The sequence below is a fragment of the Chlorocebus sabaeus genome, chromosome 11 (genome assembly GCF_047675955.1).
Source record: "Chlorocebus sabaeus isolate Y175 chromosome 11, mChlSab1.0.hap1, whole genome shotgun sequence".
NCBI classification, from domain to species: Eukaryota; Metazoa; Chordata; class Mammalia; order Primates; family Cercopithecidae; genus Chlorocebus; species Chlorocebus sabaeus.
In genome coordinates, this window is record NC_132914.1 from 16,116,305 (window position 1) to 16,136,042 (window position 19,738).

Consider the following 19,738-nt stretch of genomic DNA (forward strand, 5'->3'; position numbering starts at 1 on the left):
GGGATAGTTTTGAGTAGCACTGGTATTAGTTGCTCTTTAAGTGTTTGGTAGAATTCAGCAGTAAAGCCATCAGGTCCTGGGCTTTTATTTACTGGGTGACTCTTTATTACACATTCAATCTCATTACTTGTTATTGGTATATCTATATCTTGGGTTTCTTTCTGGTTCAATCTTGGTAGGTTGTAGGTATTTAGCAATTTGTCCATTTCTTCTTGATTTTCCAATCTGTTGGCATATAGTTGCTCATGATAGCAACTAACAATCCTCTGGATTTCTGCAGTATCTGTTGTAATCATTTCTGATTTTATTTATTTAGATCTTGTCTCTTTTTACTTAGCCTGACTAAAGTTTTGTTAATATTGTTTAACTTTTCAAAAAAGCAACTTTTCATTTTGTTCATCTTTTGTATTTTTTATTTGTTTCAATTTCATTTATTTCTGCTCTGATGTTTATTATTCTCTTTCTTCCACCAGTTTAGGGTTTGGTTTGCTGTTGCTTTCATAGCTCTTTAAGATGCATCATTATATTGTTTATTTGAAATTTTCCTCTTTTTCAATGTAGGCACCTATAAACTTCCCTCTTAGTACTGCCTTTGCTGTATCACATAGGTTTTGGTATGTTTCGTTCCCATTATCATTTGTTTCAAGAAGTTTTTCAATGTCCTTCTTAATTTCTTCATTGACCCACTGGTCATTCTCAGGAGCACAGTGTTTAATTTTTATGTACTTATATCGTTTCCAAAATTCCTCTTGTTATTTATTTCTAATTTTATTTCTTTGTGGTCAAAGAAGGTGCTTGATATTATTTCAATGTTTTTCAGTATTTTAAGAATTGTTTTGTGACCTAACATATGGTCTATCCTTGAGTATTAACCCCGTGATAAGGAAAAGGATGTTTATTCTGCAGCCCTTGGATGAAATAGTTTTGTAAATGTCCATTCGATCTATTTGGTTTGTAATGCAGATTAAGTCTGATGTTTTGTGGTTGACTTTCTGTCTGGAAGATCATCCAATGCTGAAAATGGGGGTCTTGAAGTCTCCAACTATTATTGTATTGAACCTATCTTTCTCTTTAGTGCTAATAATATTTCCTTTTTATATCTGGGTTCTCCAGTGTTGGGTGCATATATGTTTAAAGTTGTTATATCCTCTTGTGGAACTGACCCCCTTTTATCATTATATAGTGATCTTTGTCACTTCTTACAGTTTTGATCTTGAAATCTATTTTGTCTGATATAAGTATAGCAACTCCTGTCCTTCTTTGGTTTTCATTGTCATGAAATATATTCTTCAATCCCCTTATTTTCAGTCTGTATGTATCTTTACAGGTAAAGTGACTGGAGTCAAAATCTCATAAGTCTTCCTGGTGGTCTATTGTTTTGCAGCTGAGCTGGCATACAAGCAACTATATGCAATACCTGCCACTCTTCTCTCTGCTTTCCAAAGGCAGTGGAACCTCAACCCATAGCCACTGCCACCTTGGCTGTGAGGAGCACTGGCAGACTACTGCCTGTGTTCCTTTAAGGCCCAAGGTCTCTTAAGTCAGATTGTAGTGAATTCTGCCTGGCCTGAGACTCACCCTTCAGGGAAGTAGGCTCTCCTCTGGACCAGGACAGGTCCAGAAATGTCTTCCAAGGGTCAAATCCTGGAACAGAAAACCCCAAGAGCCTGCTTGGTGTTCTACTCCATTGTGGCTGTGTTGCTACCTAAGATGCAAGACAAAGTCTCCTTCACTTTTCCCTCTGCTTTTCTCAAGCAGAAGGAGTGTTGCTCCACAGCCACCACACCTGGTAATGGGCCGAGTCTCATCTGAAGCTAGCAAGTCTCAGAGACTCACTAAGGCCCTTGATGTAGTACCTGGGTACTGCTGCTGGTTATTCAGAGCCCAAGGGCTCTTCAGTTAGCAGATAATGAATGCTGCTGGGACTGGGTCCTTTTCTTCAAGGAAGCAAGTCCTTTCTGACCCAGGGAGTGTCTAGAAATGTCTAGGAGCTAGGGCTTGGAACGGGGACCTCATAACTGTGTGTGGTGCCCTATCCTGATGTGGCTGAGCTGATATCCAAGATGCAAGACAAGTCCTCCCCACTCTTCCCTCTTCTCTCCTCAAGCAGAAGGAAGGGGTCTCTTTTGGAGCCATGACTTGTGCCACCATGGGTTAGGAGAGGGGTGATACCAGCACTCCTTTGGCTGCTCCAACTGGTGTCTCAGTGTATCACGTATCCCCCAGTCCACTGTCTCTGGTCCTAGTTCAGCTCTAGAGCTCACTTAAGAGTTGCCATCCTAATGGTCTAGACTTCTTTCAAGTTTATGTAGAGATTGAGAGCACTTTGGCCCTTGGTGGTCCAGGTTTGGACCACTGGTATCGGTGATTCCCCTCTGGCTAGGGCTGGTTTAAATGTTCCCTCTGTGTGTGGGCATCAGCTGAGTTTGGTCTGGCTTTCCTTTCTGCCCTAACAGGATAGTACTGAGTTCAATGTGTCATAAATTGCTGTCTTCTCCTTCTGTCAGCACCCAGAGATGCTCTCTGCACCAGGCTGCTGCTGCTCAGGGTCATGCCGGGAGATTTAGGACTGTTTTCTATCTCTTCAGTGTCTCTTTCAGTGATATGAAGTGAAAACCAGGTACTATGAGAGTTCACCTGATTTTTGGTTCTTATGTAGGTGTTTTTTCTGAGTAGATAGTTGTTAACATGGTGTCCTTGTGGTGAGGGGCAACAGGTGGAGCTTTCCATTCCACCATCTTGCTCTGTCTCTCTCCTATACAGAATTCTTGCTTGGAGTTTTCGTTTTGTTTTTCTGGATTTTTATTTTCTTAATTTAAAAAAACGCATTAAAATTCATCCTTTTTAGTATAAAGTTTGATGGGTTTTGACAAATGATAAAGTTATATAGCTGCCAATGAAATAAAGATTTAGAATATTTTCATCACCCCAAAAGTCTTGTGTGCCTTTTAAGTTAACCCCTTTCATCACCCCTAGTCCTTGGCAACCATTGGTCTGGTTTTGTTCTCCATAGTTTTGCCATTTCTAAAGTGACTCATAAATGAGTACATACAAATTGTGACTTTTTGTGTCTGACTTCACTTAGCATAACACATTTTGAGAGTCATTTACATTGTATCAGTGGCTCAGTTACTTTTATTTCTGGATAATATTCTGTTGGATGCATGGACTATGGTTTGTCTACCCAATTACAATTGAAAGATTGCCTGGATTTTGAGCAAAATTATCGCCCTCTTGAAAATGACTTTCCCTTATGTGTTCCTCTCCTTGATCATTCACCAACCTTTTGTTCTGCACCCAGTTCCCCGGGATCAATCATATGCAGATATTGTTACCTTGTTGTCTCCTACTTGTTGTTCCCTACAAAAAGTGGACGTTAACCTAGGGTAAAGTTTAATATCTCACCTTAGACAATTAAACCAAAACATTAAAATGAACATTTTATATTTCAATATTTGATGGTATAATTACCACTGGCAATTATTCTACTTTATTCATTCAACCCCTACTCTCTGTGTAGCTACTTATTTTCTGGAACTAACTTAAGTGCTCAGGAGAAATTACTCAGGAAGTACCTGACATAATCCCTGCTCTTTCAGAGTTCATAGTGATGAAAAAGAAAACAAAATATCAATACTAAATAGACTAGGTGGGTTATGAAAACTTAAACTCTAGAAGTATGCTGAGGAAGTAAAGTTTGAGCAGAAATAAGACTACATTTGGGAGAGGAACATTCCAGACAGAGAGTATAGCACACATCACAGTATCAGGACGGAGCATTGTATGAATGAGTTTTAGAAGTTCAGAGAGCAAAGGTGATGGAGATATCACAAGAGATTGGAGATTCAGGTAAGGGATACATTGTTTAGGGCCCATGGACCAGAGGAATTTTTTTTTTTTTTTTTTTTTTGACAGATTTTCACTCTTGTCACTCAGGTTGGAGTGAAATGGCGAGATCTCGGCTCACTGCAACCTCCACCTCCCTGGTTCGAGCGATTCTCCTGTCTCAACCTCCTGAGTAGCTGGGATTACAGGTGCCTGACACCATGCCCAGCTAATTTTTGTATTTTAATAGAGATCAGGTTTCACTATGTTGGCCAGCCTGGTCTCAAACTCCTGACCTCAGATGATCCACCTGCCTCGGCCTCCCAAAGTGCTGCGATTATAGCCATGAGCCATCACACCTGGCCCAAGCTAAGGAATCCTACTACTATCCTAGAAGCATTTGGAAACCATTGGTTAGTTTTATGTAGAAGAGTCTGGTTAATCAGACTGAAGTTACAAAAACTGGTTCTACCTTGATGCAGTTGGAAATACTTTTTTGTTGTACTCCAGGCTGAAGTGGAGGAAGCCAGAGAGGATAGAAGTAGACTAGACTCATACAAATAGGTATTCATGAAGGTATTGCAATAGTTCAAGCAAAAGATAAAGATAATTTGAACTAAAGTACAGGTAGGGTGGGATAGAGAGAAATGAATTGACACAACAACTATTTCAGAAGCAAGAGAACAGGACATTGAATCACGCTGGATTTAGTGCTGTTGGAGGTGGGTAGATGGAGAAAGAGGCATAAAGAATGACACCTGGGTTTCTGACTTTTGTGGATGGTTTGGGCTTGGTATAATTTACAGAGCTAGAAGTTTCTGGGGGAAATTATTGAGTTCAGTTTCAGACCTGTTAAGTTTGAGAAGTTCGAAACACTTACAAGGAGATTCAAGCATGCAGTTAGCTTTGTGAGTGTGAAATACAAAAGAGTGTTTTACTAAGGCTACTGACAGGACCCTGTGGTTCATCCACATAGGTAGGGATTGAAGATGTGGCCAATGATTAGACTGGCAAAGGCAAAGATTCAGAGGAAAACAGGGAAAGTCTAGGATTAAGAATTGAAAATTGCAACATTAAGTGGACAGGAAGGTGAAAATGAACAAGCAAGGCCGATACAAAAAGAACAGTCAGACATATAGACACAAAACAGCGTTGTCTAAGATTACGGAAAGTTGGAGAAGAGAATGCTTGAGGAAGAAGAGAATAGCCAACATAGCATAATCTCCCAAGAGGTTCCTCGTGGACTTTGGTGAGAGCAGTGCTCAGGAGATAACGGGAACAGAAGCGCTACAGAGTGGTTTGAAGAGCAAGTAGAAGCTGAAAAATATGGAGACCGAGTATACACAACCCTACGAAAATCATTGCTGTGAAGGGGCAGTGTCTGTGGTGAAAGATAGAGAGAAAGAAAAGGTGGCAGCCAAGGACAAGCAGGGTCCAGAGAAGACTTTCTTTCCTTCAGTTGTGAAGTTATGAACATGGCTAAAAACCCAAAGGATGGAATCCATCAAAATAGCACAGAAAAAGCTGGAAGTAATGAGCTCCAGAAAATAGGTGGTAAAATTTGCTTTATATGGTTACAGATTGAGAGAGAGAGAGAGAGAGAGAGAGAGAGAGAGAGAGAGAGAGAGAGAGAGAGCACTCCTTATGCTCAACAAGACAGAAAGGAATTGAATATGGGTTGGAGTTATGTTTACTATCAAGGAAGATAAAAAAAGTTGTCACCTCTGTTTCCTCTGTAAGGTAGAAAGTGAAGCCAAAACACTGAAAAGTTTTGCAGGGGAGAGGGTTGAAGCTTTGAGATGAGTAGAAAAGACAGAAAGTGGTCACTGTAGAGTGAGATAATGAGTTAATCGAGAATGGCCATAGGCTTCACATATATTGATCCCTGATCAGATCTCACTCAAATCATCCTAAGATACATTAAATGCTTACTCTTATAATTTTTCCACATTATCTAATTATTAAGTGAAACAGGTGAAATCTCTACATACAATCCCCACTCCCAAACTGCTTCTCTTACAGATATTCACACTAAGCAAGCGTATCTAGAAACGTGTGACTTTCCTGTTTTGCCTTTTCTTTTTATGTTTTGATGAGGAGGATGTTTTAGTTTTCCCTTGGGTACTTCATTTTCTCTAGAATTACTGTGCCTTCTTTAAATATTTTCTCCTAAGTCCCTCTGCTAAGACAGGTACAGTGGCATCCCCTCATCTCTTCAGAGCACGGTCTTCTTTACCCCTTCTCTCACAGTTACATTTGAATATATCATTAGCTTTGGAATTTCAGCATAAAATTGATTTGAAGTATGATTTCAGCATAGTGTAATTGATTTGAAGTATGATTGTCAATGCAACGTTGCTATACCTGCTATAGTACTATAACTGCTGAGGTACAATCCTTAGCAGTTAAGGCAGTGGATTTTCAAAATATGCGATTAATGTTTTCATAGTTTTTACATAGCACCTGAATCACCATCACCAAATTTTTCATAATTAGATATTGGTAGCTGCTTTTAAGTGGCACATATGTAGGTACTATGTGTGACACCAAGTTGACTGTAAATGTTGCATTGCACCTTTAATTTGAAGGGAAGTAAAGAAGGAAGGGAAGGAAGCATGAGCAGATACCATTTCCACTTAGCAAACACTATGTCTTGCTTTAGCTATAAATCACACTCAGGTTCTGTTCTTGCTTTTTATGCCAAGCTAAAGTGAATCACCCAGTGCGGCGATGCTAATGCTTTAAATTATAGTTAGCCAAAAAACCTAGTTAGGAAGAAAAGCTAAATTAGTAGATGATAGCAATGTCTGGAATATTCAGAAAAAAAATATTTTAGAAGTTCATTAGTCAAGACATTTCATATAAATAAAATACGGGATAAAATTGTATAAATTAAGGCTGTCTAATGTCTTTTATTAAAGTTTTAGGGCAATTAACTGAAATGCCAGCAACCAACAGAATCCTAGTATATGACTGAATGAAGGTATAATATCTAAAAACGTGACAATCTGCATTTCTAATGTAGGGTTGTTTATCCTGTAGCCTGTAATTTGTGTCCGATGATACATATCTGCTCACACTTTCTATGTATGTTTCCTTATTTCTTTAAGTATATAATTTTGTGTTATAAAACATATCTTGTAATGCAATATTTTTATTTGATTTTCTTTAAACACGTAAGAGTCAAGTACAAATAAGATAGGTCTCTTAATAGGAATCTTGCAGTGGGGGGGGGGTGGGTAAATATAATGGGAAAAGCCTCTCCATGTAAAAGCAAAAATGACCTTCTTTAGTGTATTTCCACTGTTTTTCAAGTGTAGCAAGAGTAATAAGCCTTGGCAGTTGGAACATGCCATTCACCTGAGGGCTGTCAATCATTCTAATTTTGAAAGACACAAAACGTATGGATTGTCAACACATCATTTAGGCGAGAAACCAGTGCTCATCAAGAGAAAAAATTAAAACAAAAGCTCAAATCAATAGAAAATCAAAATGCTTCCTGGTCATTTTCTTCTAAGAGCTTAATAGAGATAATCTACAGTTTATATGCTATAGAAATTATAACATGTGAGATATGGACAAAAAACTGAATGGCTATTAGTTTTCCAGTGAAATATGATCTAGAGATCAATTGCTCAAATTTTTCTCTTTATTCCATAAAAAGTAAATTATTTGTCATTGAACATCTCCCATAAATACAACTATCTAATACTGAAACTGCTGACAGTCTCATAGGCTATTTCAGTAGTGGAAGCCAGGACTAAACACACTGAACTACATTAGAGTCGGTCCCTGGAGGACAGAACTGAGCTTCATTGGCAAGGGCACTGTAAGAGTTCCATTTGACTCCTCGTTAAACCTCTCACAGGGATTCTAGCTGCTTCTCTGTGTCTGCTCTTGCTTTTCCACAGAAGAGATAGATGTGAACCACACAGGCAAAGACACATTCCTACATATTTAGGAAAAGATCTCTTTTTTTGGTAAAAACCAAGCCTCCTATAGATTTTAAAAAGATCTTCCAGTTTCACGATCATTAACCACCTTTTTATAATTTTCAAAGAAAGTAGAGAGCTTTATTTAAATTTGTGAGAATTTATTTTTCAATGATTGTTTTATGGCAGGTAAGAGATTTTATTATTTTTCTGTGTTTATTTTTTCTCCAGGAAAAGTAGTATTAGGGGAAAATAGTTGGTGGTAACAATCTCAGCCTTCTTTACCTAACAGTGTGGTTGTCGTAATGAAATCTGGACCAATATGTAGAAGCAATTGGTGAAACATAAATTACTATATGCACTGTATGTTGCCACTGGCTGTTTTGTTGATTTGGAGTCTTGAGAATAGCATAATAAGATTTATCATACTTTGGAAGTATTGTACTGAAAAATCAGTCAATAGTTCAAAGAAACACAAAACATGCTCTATGAATTGAAAACCCCACACTGCGGATGACACAGCATTCACTTTCTTTATGAGAGTCTCTTCTAGGACAATTCAAAACACTGTTATGGTTTAAGTGCAATAAAAACAAATGAAAGCATTTTATCCAGCAATAGCAATGTAAAATACTTTTCTCTAGAGAGGAAATTTTCTGTGATTATAAAATAATACTTTCAGTCTTCAGCCCATCTAACCACAATGTTACTAATAAAAGAACAACAATGCCAAGTACTAATGCTTTACTACTTACTGTTTACTGTTATTGTTCCTCCAAGGTGGTCCACATATACATATGCACAAAGACAGAAAGAGCTGAACGAATTGTGATATATGACTAAGAGAAAAACAGAAAGACACAGCAAAATATGATTATTTAGGCCGGGCGCGGTGGCTCAAGCCTGTAATCCCAGTACTTTACGGGCGGATCACGAGGTCAGGAGATCGAGACCATCCTGGCTAACACCGTGAAACCCCGTCTCTACTAAAAAATACAAAAAACTACCCGGGCGAGGTGGCGGGCGCCTGTAGTCCCAGCTACTCGGGAGGCTGAGGCAGGAGAATGGCAGGAGAATGGCGGGAACCCGGGAGGCGGAGCTTGCAATGAGCTGAGATCCGGCCACAGCACTCCAGCCTGGGCGACAGAGCGAGGGTCCGTCTCAAAAAAACATAAAAAATAAATTAAAAAAATGATTATTTAAAAGTGTGCCTCATTATGAAAATTCTTTTAGCATTTACAAGATTAATTTATGATCAGAACTGCTTTCAAATGCCCTACACACATCAGGCAACATTATATCCATGTATAAACACACACATACACATACACACAAATGAATATCATCATACAGACGCATAATTCACAGACACATTTTAAAACTAAAGGCTACTCCAAAGAGAAATTACTGGCATCCTGTGAGTGTAATTGCTGCCCTTGGCCTATACATACCTTATGTTCTAGAGGTTAGATCACTTTACAGCCACTTCTGAGGGTTAGTGGGAATAAAATGCTGCTTCAGGAGCATCAAAATAAAAAGAAAACGTATTAAACCAAAGTTCCTATGAGTGCAATCCCAAGGATTAAATGTTCAGATGGCTCGTAAGTCTGACCCAGAGGGAGGGAGGAGCAGCTAACATATTCTCAAAAGAAGAAAATGTGCAAACCAATGAAGAGTGGACATGAAGGGCCTGAAGAGAGCATGTGATGGGAAGAAGGCGAAAACAAAAGAAGCTTCTAAAAGAAGCTTCTAAAAGAAGACACCAAGGACAATATTCTCATGTAAATTCAGACCATCATTCTATATTTTCCTGCATATGAATTTTGGTACATGTATACATATATATACATATACATATATTCACACTTATGTAAATATATTCAATCTAAAACTTCCTTAAGACACATACATACAACAACCAAATGATTAGTGTTTGGCCATTGCTCATGCAGCAAATGCTGAGAAAGCGCAGCCCTGGGTCCTTTTCTCAGGCCACCACTCCCTAGCAGTGTGACTGACAAAGTCTATGCCTGAAAGCCTACGTTCATGACCAGGGTGGCCTTTCCTGTCTCCTGGTGGCCAAGCATGTCTCGGGTATAAATAAGTTCCTTCCAATACTGACAGGGCACAGCAAGGGTAATTTACATGACAATAAGAAATGATTTCTATCTGAATGGTGCATACCAGAGTTGATTTTGACAGATTTATCTTTAAAAAAATACACATAACAAAAAAGGAGACAGGGAGAAGATTGGGGACCACAGCTTGAAAGTCGTTGCTTGTGATTCTAAAACGTCCCAGTAAAATTATTCACAGATAATTGTTACAAAATATAACTGCGGTGGCTCACCCCTGTAATCCCAGCACTTGGGAGGGCGAGGTGGGTGGATCACGAGGTCAGGAGATGGAGACCATCTCTGCTAACACGGTGAGACCCCGTCGCTATTAAAAATACAAAAAAAAAAAAAAAGGAAAAAAAAAAAGGAAAAAAAAGAAAATAGCCGGCCGCGGTGGCAGGGTCCTGTAGTCCCAGCTACTCGGGAGGCTGAGGGAGGCTGAGGCAGGAGAATGGCGTGAACCCCGGAGGTGGAGCTTGCAGTGAGCTGAGACTGCGCCACTGCACTCCAGCCTGGGCGACAGAGCGAAACTCCGTCTCAAAAAAAAATAAAATAAATAAAATAAAAAAACATAGATATATATATACAAATCTGTACACACCGTTGACACTTGGACAGCACAGAGAATCATGCAGTTGAAAATCCACATATAACTTTGGATTTACCAAAAATTTAACTACTAATAGCCTACTCTTGACCAGAAGTCTTACTGATAACATAATAAGCAGTTGATTAACACACATTATGTGTTGTATGTACTGTATACTGTATTCTTACAATAAAGTACGCTGGAGAACAGAAAATGTTATTAAGAAAACCATAAGGAGGAGGAAATACATTTACATTCATTGGGTGGAAGTGAATTATCATAAAAGTCTTTAACGTCATCGTTTTCAGGTTGATCAAACTGAGTAGGAGGAGGAGGGTTTGGTCTTGATGTCTCAAGGCTAGCAGAGGTGGAAGAAAATCTGCATGTAACTGGACCCAACAGTTCAAACCCGTGTTGCTCAAGGGTCATACATGTAAAATATTGTGATTTTTCCCCCTTTCATATTCAGCTTCAGGTGACCCGACACACTTTGGTATCAAAAGAGAATCTGAAATGTACAGGAACTGGATTTCGAATGGAAAACGTACATAATTGTGCTATTTGTTCCTGGGTAAGTGAGGGACGGAGAGGGTGAGAGTGTTTAAATGGGATGGAGAGAATGGAAGCAGTGGGGAAGAAGACAAAATATCCTTCCTATCACACACACACTCACACTACACACTCTATTCTAAAGTCACAACTACCCAAGTGTTATTGATCCTTTATAACTGCAACTGAGTACAGATGTAGCAAGACTGAGAGGGAACTGGGATCTGGCGCCTGGATTGCTCAAGAGGGGTCAGGGAAAACCCTCAGAACTCCTGAGACCCAGAGACTGTGGGAAGGGTTGAGGCGGAGTCTGCAGTGGGGGCTGTCCAGCAGTAGTAGGCAGCGGCCGACCCTGGTGGAGGGTTGGGAGGCCGCTGTCATTTTATGGGTCGGCAGCCAGAGTGGGAGTGTCCCTGCTGCCAGAGGACCACGGCGGGCCAGGCGCGGGGCCTCCACCTCTCGCTCACCACGAGGACCCCGCGCCTCCTCCGGCAGCCGCGGTGGTGGCGGCGGCAGAGCCTCGCCCACTCCAATCCCCACCCTCACCATCCTTAGTCATTAAAGAACGGCAGCGCCTGGCACGTTCTTGGAGGACCCCTGGCGCAGAGGAGGAAAGGGAGCAGGCGCAGGGGGACTGGAAAGGCAGCATGCGCCCGCCAGGAGCAACCTCGGCGCCCAGGGTCTGAGGCTGCAGCCCCAGTTCGCCATTGTGAGCCGCCACCGGGGGAGTCCGCTGGCGCAACCGTGCCCCCGAATCCCAGTCCGCGCAGCGATGGGGCACCTGTCCACGGGAATACACGGCGGCCGCCGCCTTCTGCCTCTGCTCTGGCTCTTTGTGCTGTTCAAGGTAGGGGAGCTCCGCCACCCCTCCTTCCCAGCGGTCCGGGCGGCATTCGCGCTCCGGCGCCCTCGCTCTGCAGTGGGGAGCGGCGCGCCCCAGGGCGCGATGGCCCAGCCGCGGGAAGCGGCTGCCGTGCAGCCTGGGCGCACGCTTTGTTGTCCTTGCGTGTGCGTGTTCCTGGTGGTCTTGAGAAGGGGGGGCAGCAGGGGGAAGAATAAGGGAAGTTTGCTCCCTCCAGCTTTCGCCCTTTGTGCTCTTTTATCGCCGCTGAAATCCACATCAAAGGTGGGCTTGTTGGATAATGCTTTCTCAGGCAAAATGAGGTCACTTTCTTTTCTGGTTTCCACTGCACCCCAACGCTGCTTAACCTTTCCGCCCTCCCTCTCACAGAATGTGTGGCTGCTTTGTCTTAATTTTCCTTACTGCTGGAATTACACACTGGGGAATGGAGGGGGACTGAGCTCCCTGGCCACACATGGACTGCCAGGGCTACGTTAGGGCAGACTTGTATTTGACTAAGGAGTGTCAGGTAGAGCTTGGGAAGGATTCCTCTCCCCAACTCCTATCAACATCTTTAGAATTCCTTTTAAAAGTCTCTCGACTTTCTCCACTGTATTTACAGATGATAGTACCCCTAGATTTAATGGTGCAAAATATATAATAATTAACTTTTTCCTATCTTCTTTGGAATGTGCTACCCTGAGGTTTTACTTTGAGAAAAATGAAAAGGAGAGGAGTTGCTTTGGAAAAATCAGTTTGACAATTCTATTGTACATACATTTTTTTGAAGAAATGTCAGCTAGATGTTTTTCTTGGACGGCGATGTGAAGTTATGAAGTGATTGTCTATCACTCATGTCTTCGATGGATCTACGTTAGTTCTGTCATTCGTCCTTTCCCCTCTCCGCAAAGCAAACTCAAGAATGTCGACAGGTGACTCGGAGCTATCCTTTCAGGACCACAGTGATACTTACCCTAGAAATTTATGCCAGGCTAATGGATCCAGAGGTTTTCTTATTTTAGAGTCACTTCTTGCTTATATGCACCATTAATTATGAATGCCTGAAAAGAATATAGTGAAACAGGACCAATGGATTCAGAACAGCATTAATTTTAAATACTCCTTACTTTCATTTATCTTAATGAAAAATAGAAAAAAAAAATTCAGGGCGAAACAGCAACAGAATGCCTAAGTGAGACTCTAAATTATATTTGATAGGTTTTTACATTTTTTCTTAAGTTATCAATAATCATTAATTTTAAAAACATGGTAACTAATAAGCTCAGTTATATGTTTTTACTGTAGGAGCTTGTTCTTTTGTACACACCACAAATGCATTAGACTTATTAGGTTGTCTATTAGTCATTTTCTAACTATTTATCAAACTGTCACAACTATTTTACCTATGCAATAATTGTCATGAACCAAAAATGAGAAACCAAGTCACTACACATTTTACCCAACAACAGCTAAGAGTGATATGTATGACATCTGATCCAAACCTAACGTGTAGCACAACTGCAGGTTTTTGCTTGAGTTCTTCCTACTGAGATAATTCCAGAAATAAGAGAATGACTTGGTTGGGAGTGAGGGTAAGGTTTTGCAATTAAAATAAAATAAATGTGGCCATTGTTTGACTTAAAACTTGATATTGGAATGAGAAAATGCAGTTAGTGACGACGTAATGAAAATGTTAGTGATTGTCATAGAGGTCCAGCCTGCTTCACATAATAGATATATTCCTGAACATTGCAGGTAAATGTAAATTATGACGAACTGCTTCCATAGTAAATACATTGCCAAAGTTTGCCATTTAAATAATAATTATTGTAATGGGAGACATAATTTTGTAAGAAAAGTCATTGTCCTTTATTTTATGTGAATGTAATATTTTTGTCACCTGAATATAAAATGTATCAAAGGAAAGAAGAAAAGACTGTATATATTAAATATCTTCTATGTGCCAGTTTTTTAAGGTATTTTAGATATGTTATTTCCTTTAATCCTATTTTACTGCAGTTGACAAGAGTGCCCAAGTGGTAAATTGCGCACATAGTGTAATGTCTTACATTTAGGGGATATTATATTACATGGTGCATTGGGCACATGGTATAATCTCTTTATAATTTGGAGATTTTTTTAAATTAAAGGTCCTGATTAAGTGCCAGTAAAATAGATCTACTCAAGCAGATGGTGACTGGAAGATAAGAAAAAAATCCATTATTAAATACCAAACTGCTAACTGTATCTCAATAATAAAATCCAAAATGTTCCATGTGTGCCGAGTCAGAAGTAAAACATTCTCTCAACTGTCCCTTGCCAAAAAAATTTCCATAGTTTTCACTATAGTTAATACATTTTTCATTACTCCATATGAGTATCCATTATATAACAGTGAAAATCCCGAAGGAACATAAGACAGAGGAATTCAAGTATGAGGCTTAATTTATAGGTTTACATTTTCCACAACTCAAAACTAAGCAGCTGGATATCAGTGGTGGAAAAGTAGGAAAGTTTGAATGTGTGTGAATGGCTATAACCGGTTCCACTGAGGGAGACTAAATGTGACTGGCCAAGAAAGTCTTTGTGCCATCATTCCTTATCCATGAAGCGGTGATGGGCACATATAATCGGGCATCTCAGACTGTCTAAATCATCCACTGCACATTATGAAGCTAATATCTGCATAATTTATCTTGCCTAAATACAATGTTGGTTATGAAAATTTTTATGTTTTTATCAATATTGATGGTGTATATAAAATAGAAGCAAAAAATGGAACTCTATTATTAAATTGAAGGCTACTAATTTCAAAGTCTTCTACGGATGAATGCAAGTGAGATATTTATCTGGCGAGCCTCGCTGTTGTGCGTCTTCCCATAATTCCCAGTGAAAGAAATGTAATTTCCTACACTTGTCCTATCTTTACTGAAGCCTTTCTAGAAAATGTCTTCCTGTATCAGTTTACTCAGTGTAAGTACTTTGTCTACTAAGGCGCAAACTGTGGGATATGACATCATAGGAATTTGAAGTTGGCCTTCCCTGAAATGTTGCTTTTTAGTAGTCAGCTGGAATACATTCCTAAACTCATGGGCTTGGCGTGTGTCCTTTTTCAACTCCTTCTCTTTATTTCTTTCTATTTCTGCTTTTAGCAGAGATATCATAAAATAATATTAAATTTAAAAAGAGTCTTAATATGTATTTTCTGAAACAAGTTTATATTTAATTCTATAATACATGAGTGTTATGATACTGGCCATTCTACTCTTATCCAGGGGAAATATCTGCTTTTCACGGTCTGTCTGCCTTTCTCCCCTTTCCTATGTCTCCCCTCCCAACCCCATACACGCACATAAAGAAGTTTCGCTTTTTGTGGTTGAGATTTCATCCATATATTGCACAGTGTTGGCAGGTGAAACATAATCCTTTCATTTTGCTGGAGTAGCTTAGATCCTTTCCATCACAATGAAGTTTGCTGCCTTAACTCCCATGTCATCTGACTCCTTTAATAAATCATATTGCCAACCTTTTGGAGGAAGCTTTTTACATGCGACATCTCCAGTAGGTTGGCAAAGGCTCCCTGGGCCACGCTTCTACAGATGATCGAGTAATAATCCTTCCCACTGTGAACATATGTTTGCTTTTGTTCTTTGTTTTGTGAGAGACTATTGTTGTATGAAGGAATGGAAAATTCACATTACACCTCTGCCTCATTTTGGCCCAAAAGAAAATACACATTTATATGGATAACTGATTAAAAACAATATGAGTTGTACTTCATTTTAAAATGTAACACTGTTTCTACTATCTAAATATCCAACTTAAAGGTATTTAAACGTATAAGCGGATTTACTCCTGAACCTTATAAATATATTTCTAACTTGAGGCTTCAGGGGTTGTAAAAGAATGTTTGATGTCAGATACAGTTGATGCACCTAAATAAAACATTGTAACTGGTAGCAGTGTGGCACAATAGAAGGCTTAACAACAATGACCACAGATATCAGGTTCTCATTTTCTCCCTAATTTAATGCCTCTCTGTACACGGTTCCAGTGATGTTGCATTTTCAGAAACATAGCCCAGTGCAATGATGAGCTTTACTGTAAAGCACTTAATGTTTTCATTGAATTACTCCAAATATGTTGTAAATATTTTTGAAGTAAAGGAATGTCTACTGTAATATTTCTCTCTTCCATGGTGCTACTATGTGGTGTTAGGAATTTAATAGAAGGTTTCTGCATTATATAAAAGCTCTGACTGAGAATAATGAAATATTATAATAGTGACTTGTGAACACATCTTTAAAGAAAATATAGGAAAATTATCATTATGGGAGTTAAATAATCATGACTACAATGCACTCATTACATTAAAAGAGTAAAAATTTTACCAATCACTTATATTAGGATCTTATTAAAACCATAAATTAAAATATCAATGTGTTATTTTTTTCCCAAAAATGTAATACTCTCAGTTGCTCATTTATTCGTTCATGTTGCCTCACCTCTCTTAAATATTATTAATTAAAAGGTAGCAAATGACATACTAGGGGAAATTGATTGTTTTAACCTCTATGGGTGACCTACAATTTCAGACAGTACCCAGATATACAGGGAATATTTTTGCCTCCTCTTGCTCATCACCACTCCCCTATGACCACAACCAATCAGAACTGACCAAGATTTCTATGTTCCTAGTAGAAATCCTCCTAATGTTTTGTCAGACATCACCCTTAAGAGATGAAGTCTTTTCTACACCCTGGTCTTGGTTATACCTATGGTGGTGTTTAATCCAAGGTCATATAACCCAATTTCTTACAGAACTGTTCTATAGTCATCTTAAATACCCATTATAACAGCTTTTTTTGCTTCAATAAGTATGTAAGATTTTTTTGTGTGTGTGCATTGTTGTCATTAATTTGAGGAACCCAAACAAGGCTAATATGGCCCAAGTAAAGTGAGCAAGAGTGTGAATGGATCGGGATGAGTGTGAGTGGGTTCCTTCTCTCCTGGTGCTATTGACTCCAGCAGGTCCCATATGGTTTCTATCAGCCAATAAGGGTGGCTCACGCCTGTAATCCCAGCACTTTGGGAACCTGAAGCAGGTAGATCACCTGAGGTCAGGAGTTCGATACCAGCCTGGCTAACATGGTGAAACCTCGTCTCTACTAAAAATACAAAAAATAGCTGGGCGTAGTGGCAGGCACCTGTAATCCCAGTTACTCCGGAGGCTGAGGCAGGAGAATCGCTTGAACCCGGAAGGTGGAGGCTGCAGTGAGCCAAGATCACACCATTGCACTCCAGCCTGGGTGACGAGAGTGAAACTCCGTCTCAAAAAAAAAAAAAGAATATGTAAATAACCTCCTTAATTGAACACCTCTCATATAATCTGCTATCACAGATTACTCCTAATGTTTCCCTTTTCCAAGCTTGTTCTAGGTCTTCAGAACACCAATTCTTAGATTTTTTTTTTCTTCTACACATTGTGCCTTTGAATTTATTTCTATGAGTAGGATCATATCTTACCCTTGTGCCAGAAAAGCGTTCGCAACTCTTTCAGCATCTAATTCTCCAGTGAAAGATTTCTTCTTTCCTTAAACATTCTAGTTACTTAAAGGCCAGCTCCTTTTTCTTCTGAATATATTAAAACCACCAAACAAACAGAAGATGTTTGAAACAAGGTTGCAGGGATTTCTTGATAAAAGGCTTTTTTTTCTTTCCTTTTTTCAGGAAATTGAGATGAAAGGGAGAAAAGTGATATATGCTTGAAAAAATATTTCAGAAACAGAGAATCAGAAATGGAAATAGGACTTCAAGCTTGAGAGCGGTATTGCAAATTATGAGTATGAATGGCAATTTCTGCAAGAAAATGAATATAGGGAAAATTAGAGAATGAAATGAAGAACATTCGATGAAAACAAATACACTGCTATTCTATTTATATGCAAATACATGTATTTTCTTATCAAATACTCTTTATCTATTTGGTTTTCTCCTCTTTATAAATAGGAATCCTGTGCAGTTCATTTTCTAATGAAACTATTCCTATCTTAATGACAATTTAAACTAAATAAACCTGTTTTTTAATGTAGGTTTTGGTACATTTAGTAGCAAATTAAAAGAATAAGAATGCAATTTATCTACAAGTAGTGGTCCAAGATCAGAATTTTATTAATAGTAATCTACACGAGATTTAAATGATGAATGTTTCTCTTTTTTGTGCTATTTCATTTTACTGTTTTCAGATAACTGAGACTTTTATTTTCCTCTTTCTGCTCACTAAGTTTTTAATATCAGTGATTTATGTAATGGGTGAGGAAGGGCATCATATGACTGTACCATGCCCTCAATACTGTTCCTTCATTATTACCCGCCATTGACCAAATTAAGTGCAGAGGAATTTCTGACCCTGGTTCTCTCAACCTTTAACCCATATCAGAGACCAGCTATGAGCCTGCTGTGCTGATCCGTGTCTTGTGATTCTCCCTTGGTTCCACCCATAGGAATTTGTGATTGGCATGTACAAACCAGATGTCAGAGAATTCAAAAGAATGTTCAGTGCCCTTTGTGTCGTCGGTCCTATCTGAAGTCTGATTCCAACCTCCCGTACTTACTTTCTGAATCAATATTCCATTTTGATAACCTCTAGTATTCCTGCTTTTGGATCTTGGCATTAATTATAATGAACCTCTCCTTGTCTTTTAGTTTCCTTGAAAGAGCATCCTATAAACATTTTTTGGCTGACCAATCTTTTCCCAATGCCAAAATGGCAAGATTGAGAAGCTCCTTTTCTTCTTCAATACTGTCTTTTGTATTCCAGAATGAAGACTTACTGCCCAATTCCATTTAGTTAATCAAACATCCATTAAACATCTAGTAGGTGCCAGGAATTTTACTAGATATTTTAGGTACAGAAGTAGGTAATACTCAGTTGAATCCCTGCCAATGGCATAGTGGGAACATGGACACAGACCATGGTCATTAAAATATGGTGTTTTGTTTTAAGGAGGAAAATGTGGGCTGCTAGAGGAGAGACACTTAACTATTTGGTGGTTTGGGAAATGATTTCTTTTAAGATGATTCCTGAGCTGAGTCCTGAAACATACATATGAGTTAGGTTTAAAAATATACACACATTGGCAGAGAAAACTGCATGAGCAAAGGCCCAGTGTTGTGAAAAGCATGGCAGAGTTTAGGAAAATGCAGATATATATATCAAAGGCAATGAAGCAACAGGAGCCAGATCAGGGAGACTTCTGTATGCTAAGCCAGAAAGTAGGATGTCCGTATTCTCTAGGTGAAGAGGCCTTATTGAAGGGTTTAATCAAGGCATTAGTGAGGTAAGAGTTGCATTTCAGATAGAGCTCTTTACCTGCAAGAAAGACTATCCCAAAGGTAGAGCAAGCATGGAAGAATTAAACTAGTAGTTATTGTAATTATCCAATTAAGAGATGACGAACATTGGCATTAGGTGACAGACAGTAAAAGAGTGGCAATGCTGAAAAATAGCTACATTGGCAAGACTGATTAGATGTGGAAAATTGGGGAGAGCAGGATGTAGGGTAATTTCTTGGTAACCAACCCTCTTGCCTGGAAGAGTAGCGGTCTCAAGATAGCATATGTGCTGTATAGTCTACTCTCGAGATCAACTCACCCCTCCACTGTGCCCAGTGCCAGGAAGCTTCCCTCTATAGACCGTTTCTTCCTGTTCCGTTGCCCTTTGGCTCCTAGTGAGTTTGGCCAATAGAAGGCACTAGCCAAAGATTACTGCTAGAAGGAGGGAGAAATCAAGTCATTTATTCTCCTAGCCTCCATGCTGGCCAGCCCCCATTAGGCAGTGGCTTCATTCTCTCTTCCAATTCTATAGTAAGCCCCTCTTGCAAGG

At 39.3% G+C, this 19,738-nt stretch overlaps 1 protein-coding gene across 2 annotated transcripts in view; it reads left to right on the plus strand.

Moving 5' to 3' along the window:
* Positions 1-11,354: 11,354 nt before the first annotated feature.
* The window catches only part of PTPRO (protein tyrosine phosphatase receptor type O), a 271,904-nt gene continuing 263,520 nt past the window's right edge, over positions 11,355-19,738 (plus strand). For both annotated transcript variants that reach the window (XM_007967763.3, XM_007967764.3), the window contains exon 1: positions 11,355-11,859. In XM_007967763.3, coding sequence (XP_007965954.1) covers positions 11,785-11,859 — 75 coding nt within the window. In that variant the 5' untranslated portion in view covers positions 11,355-11,784. The remainder of the gene's footprint in view (positions 11,860-19,738) is intronic.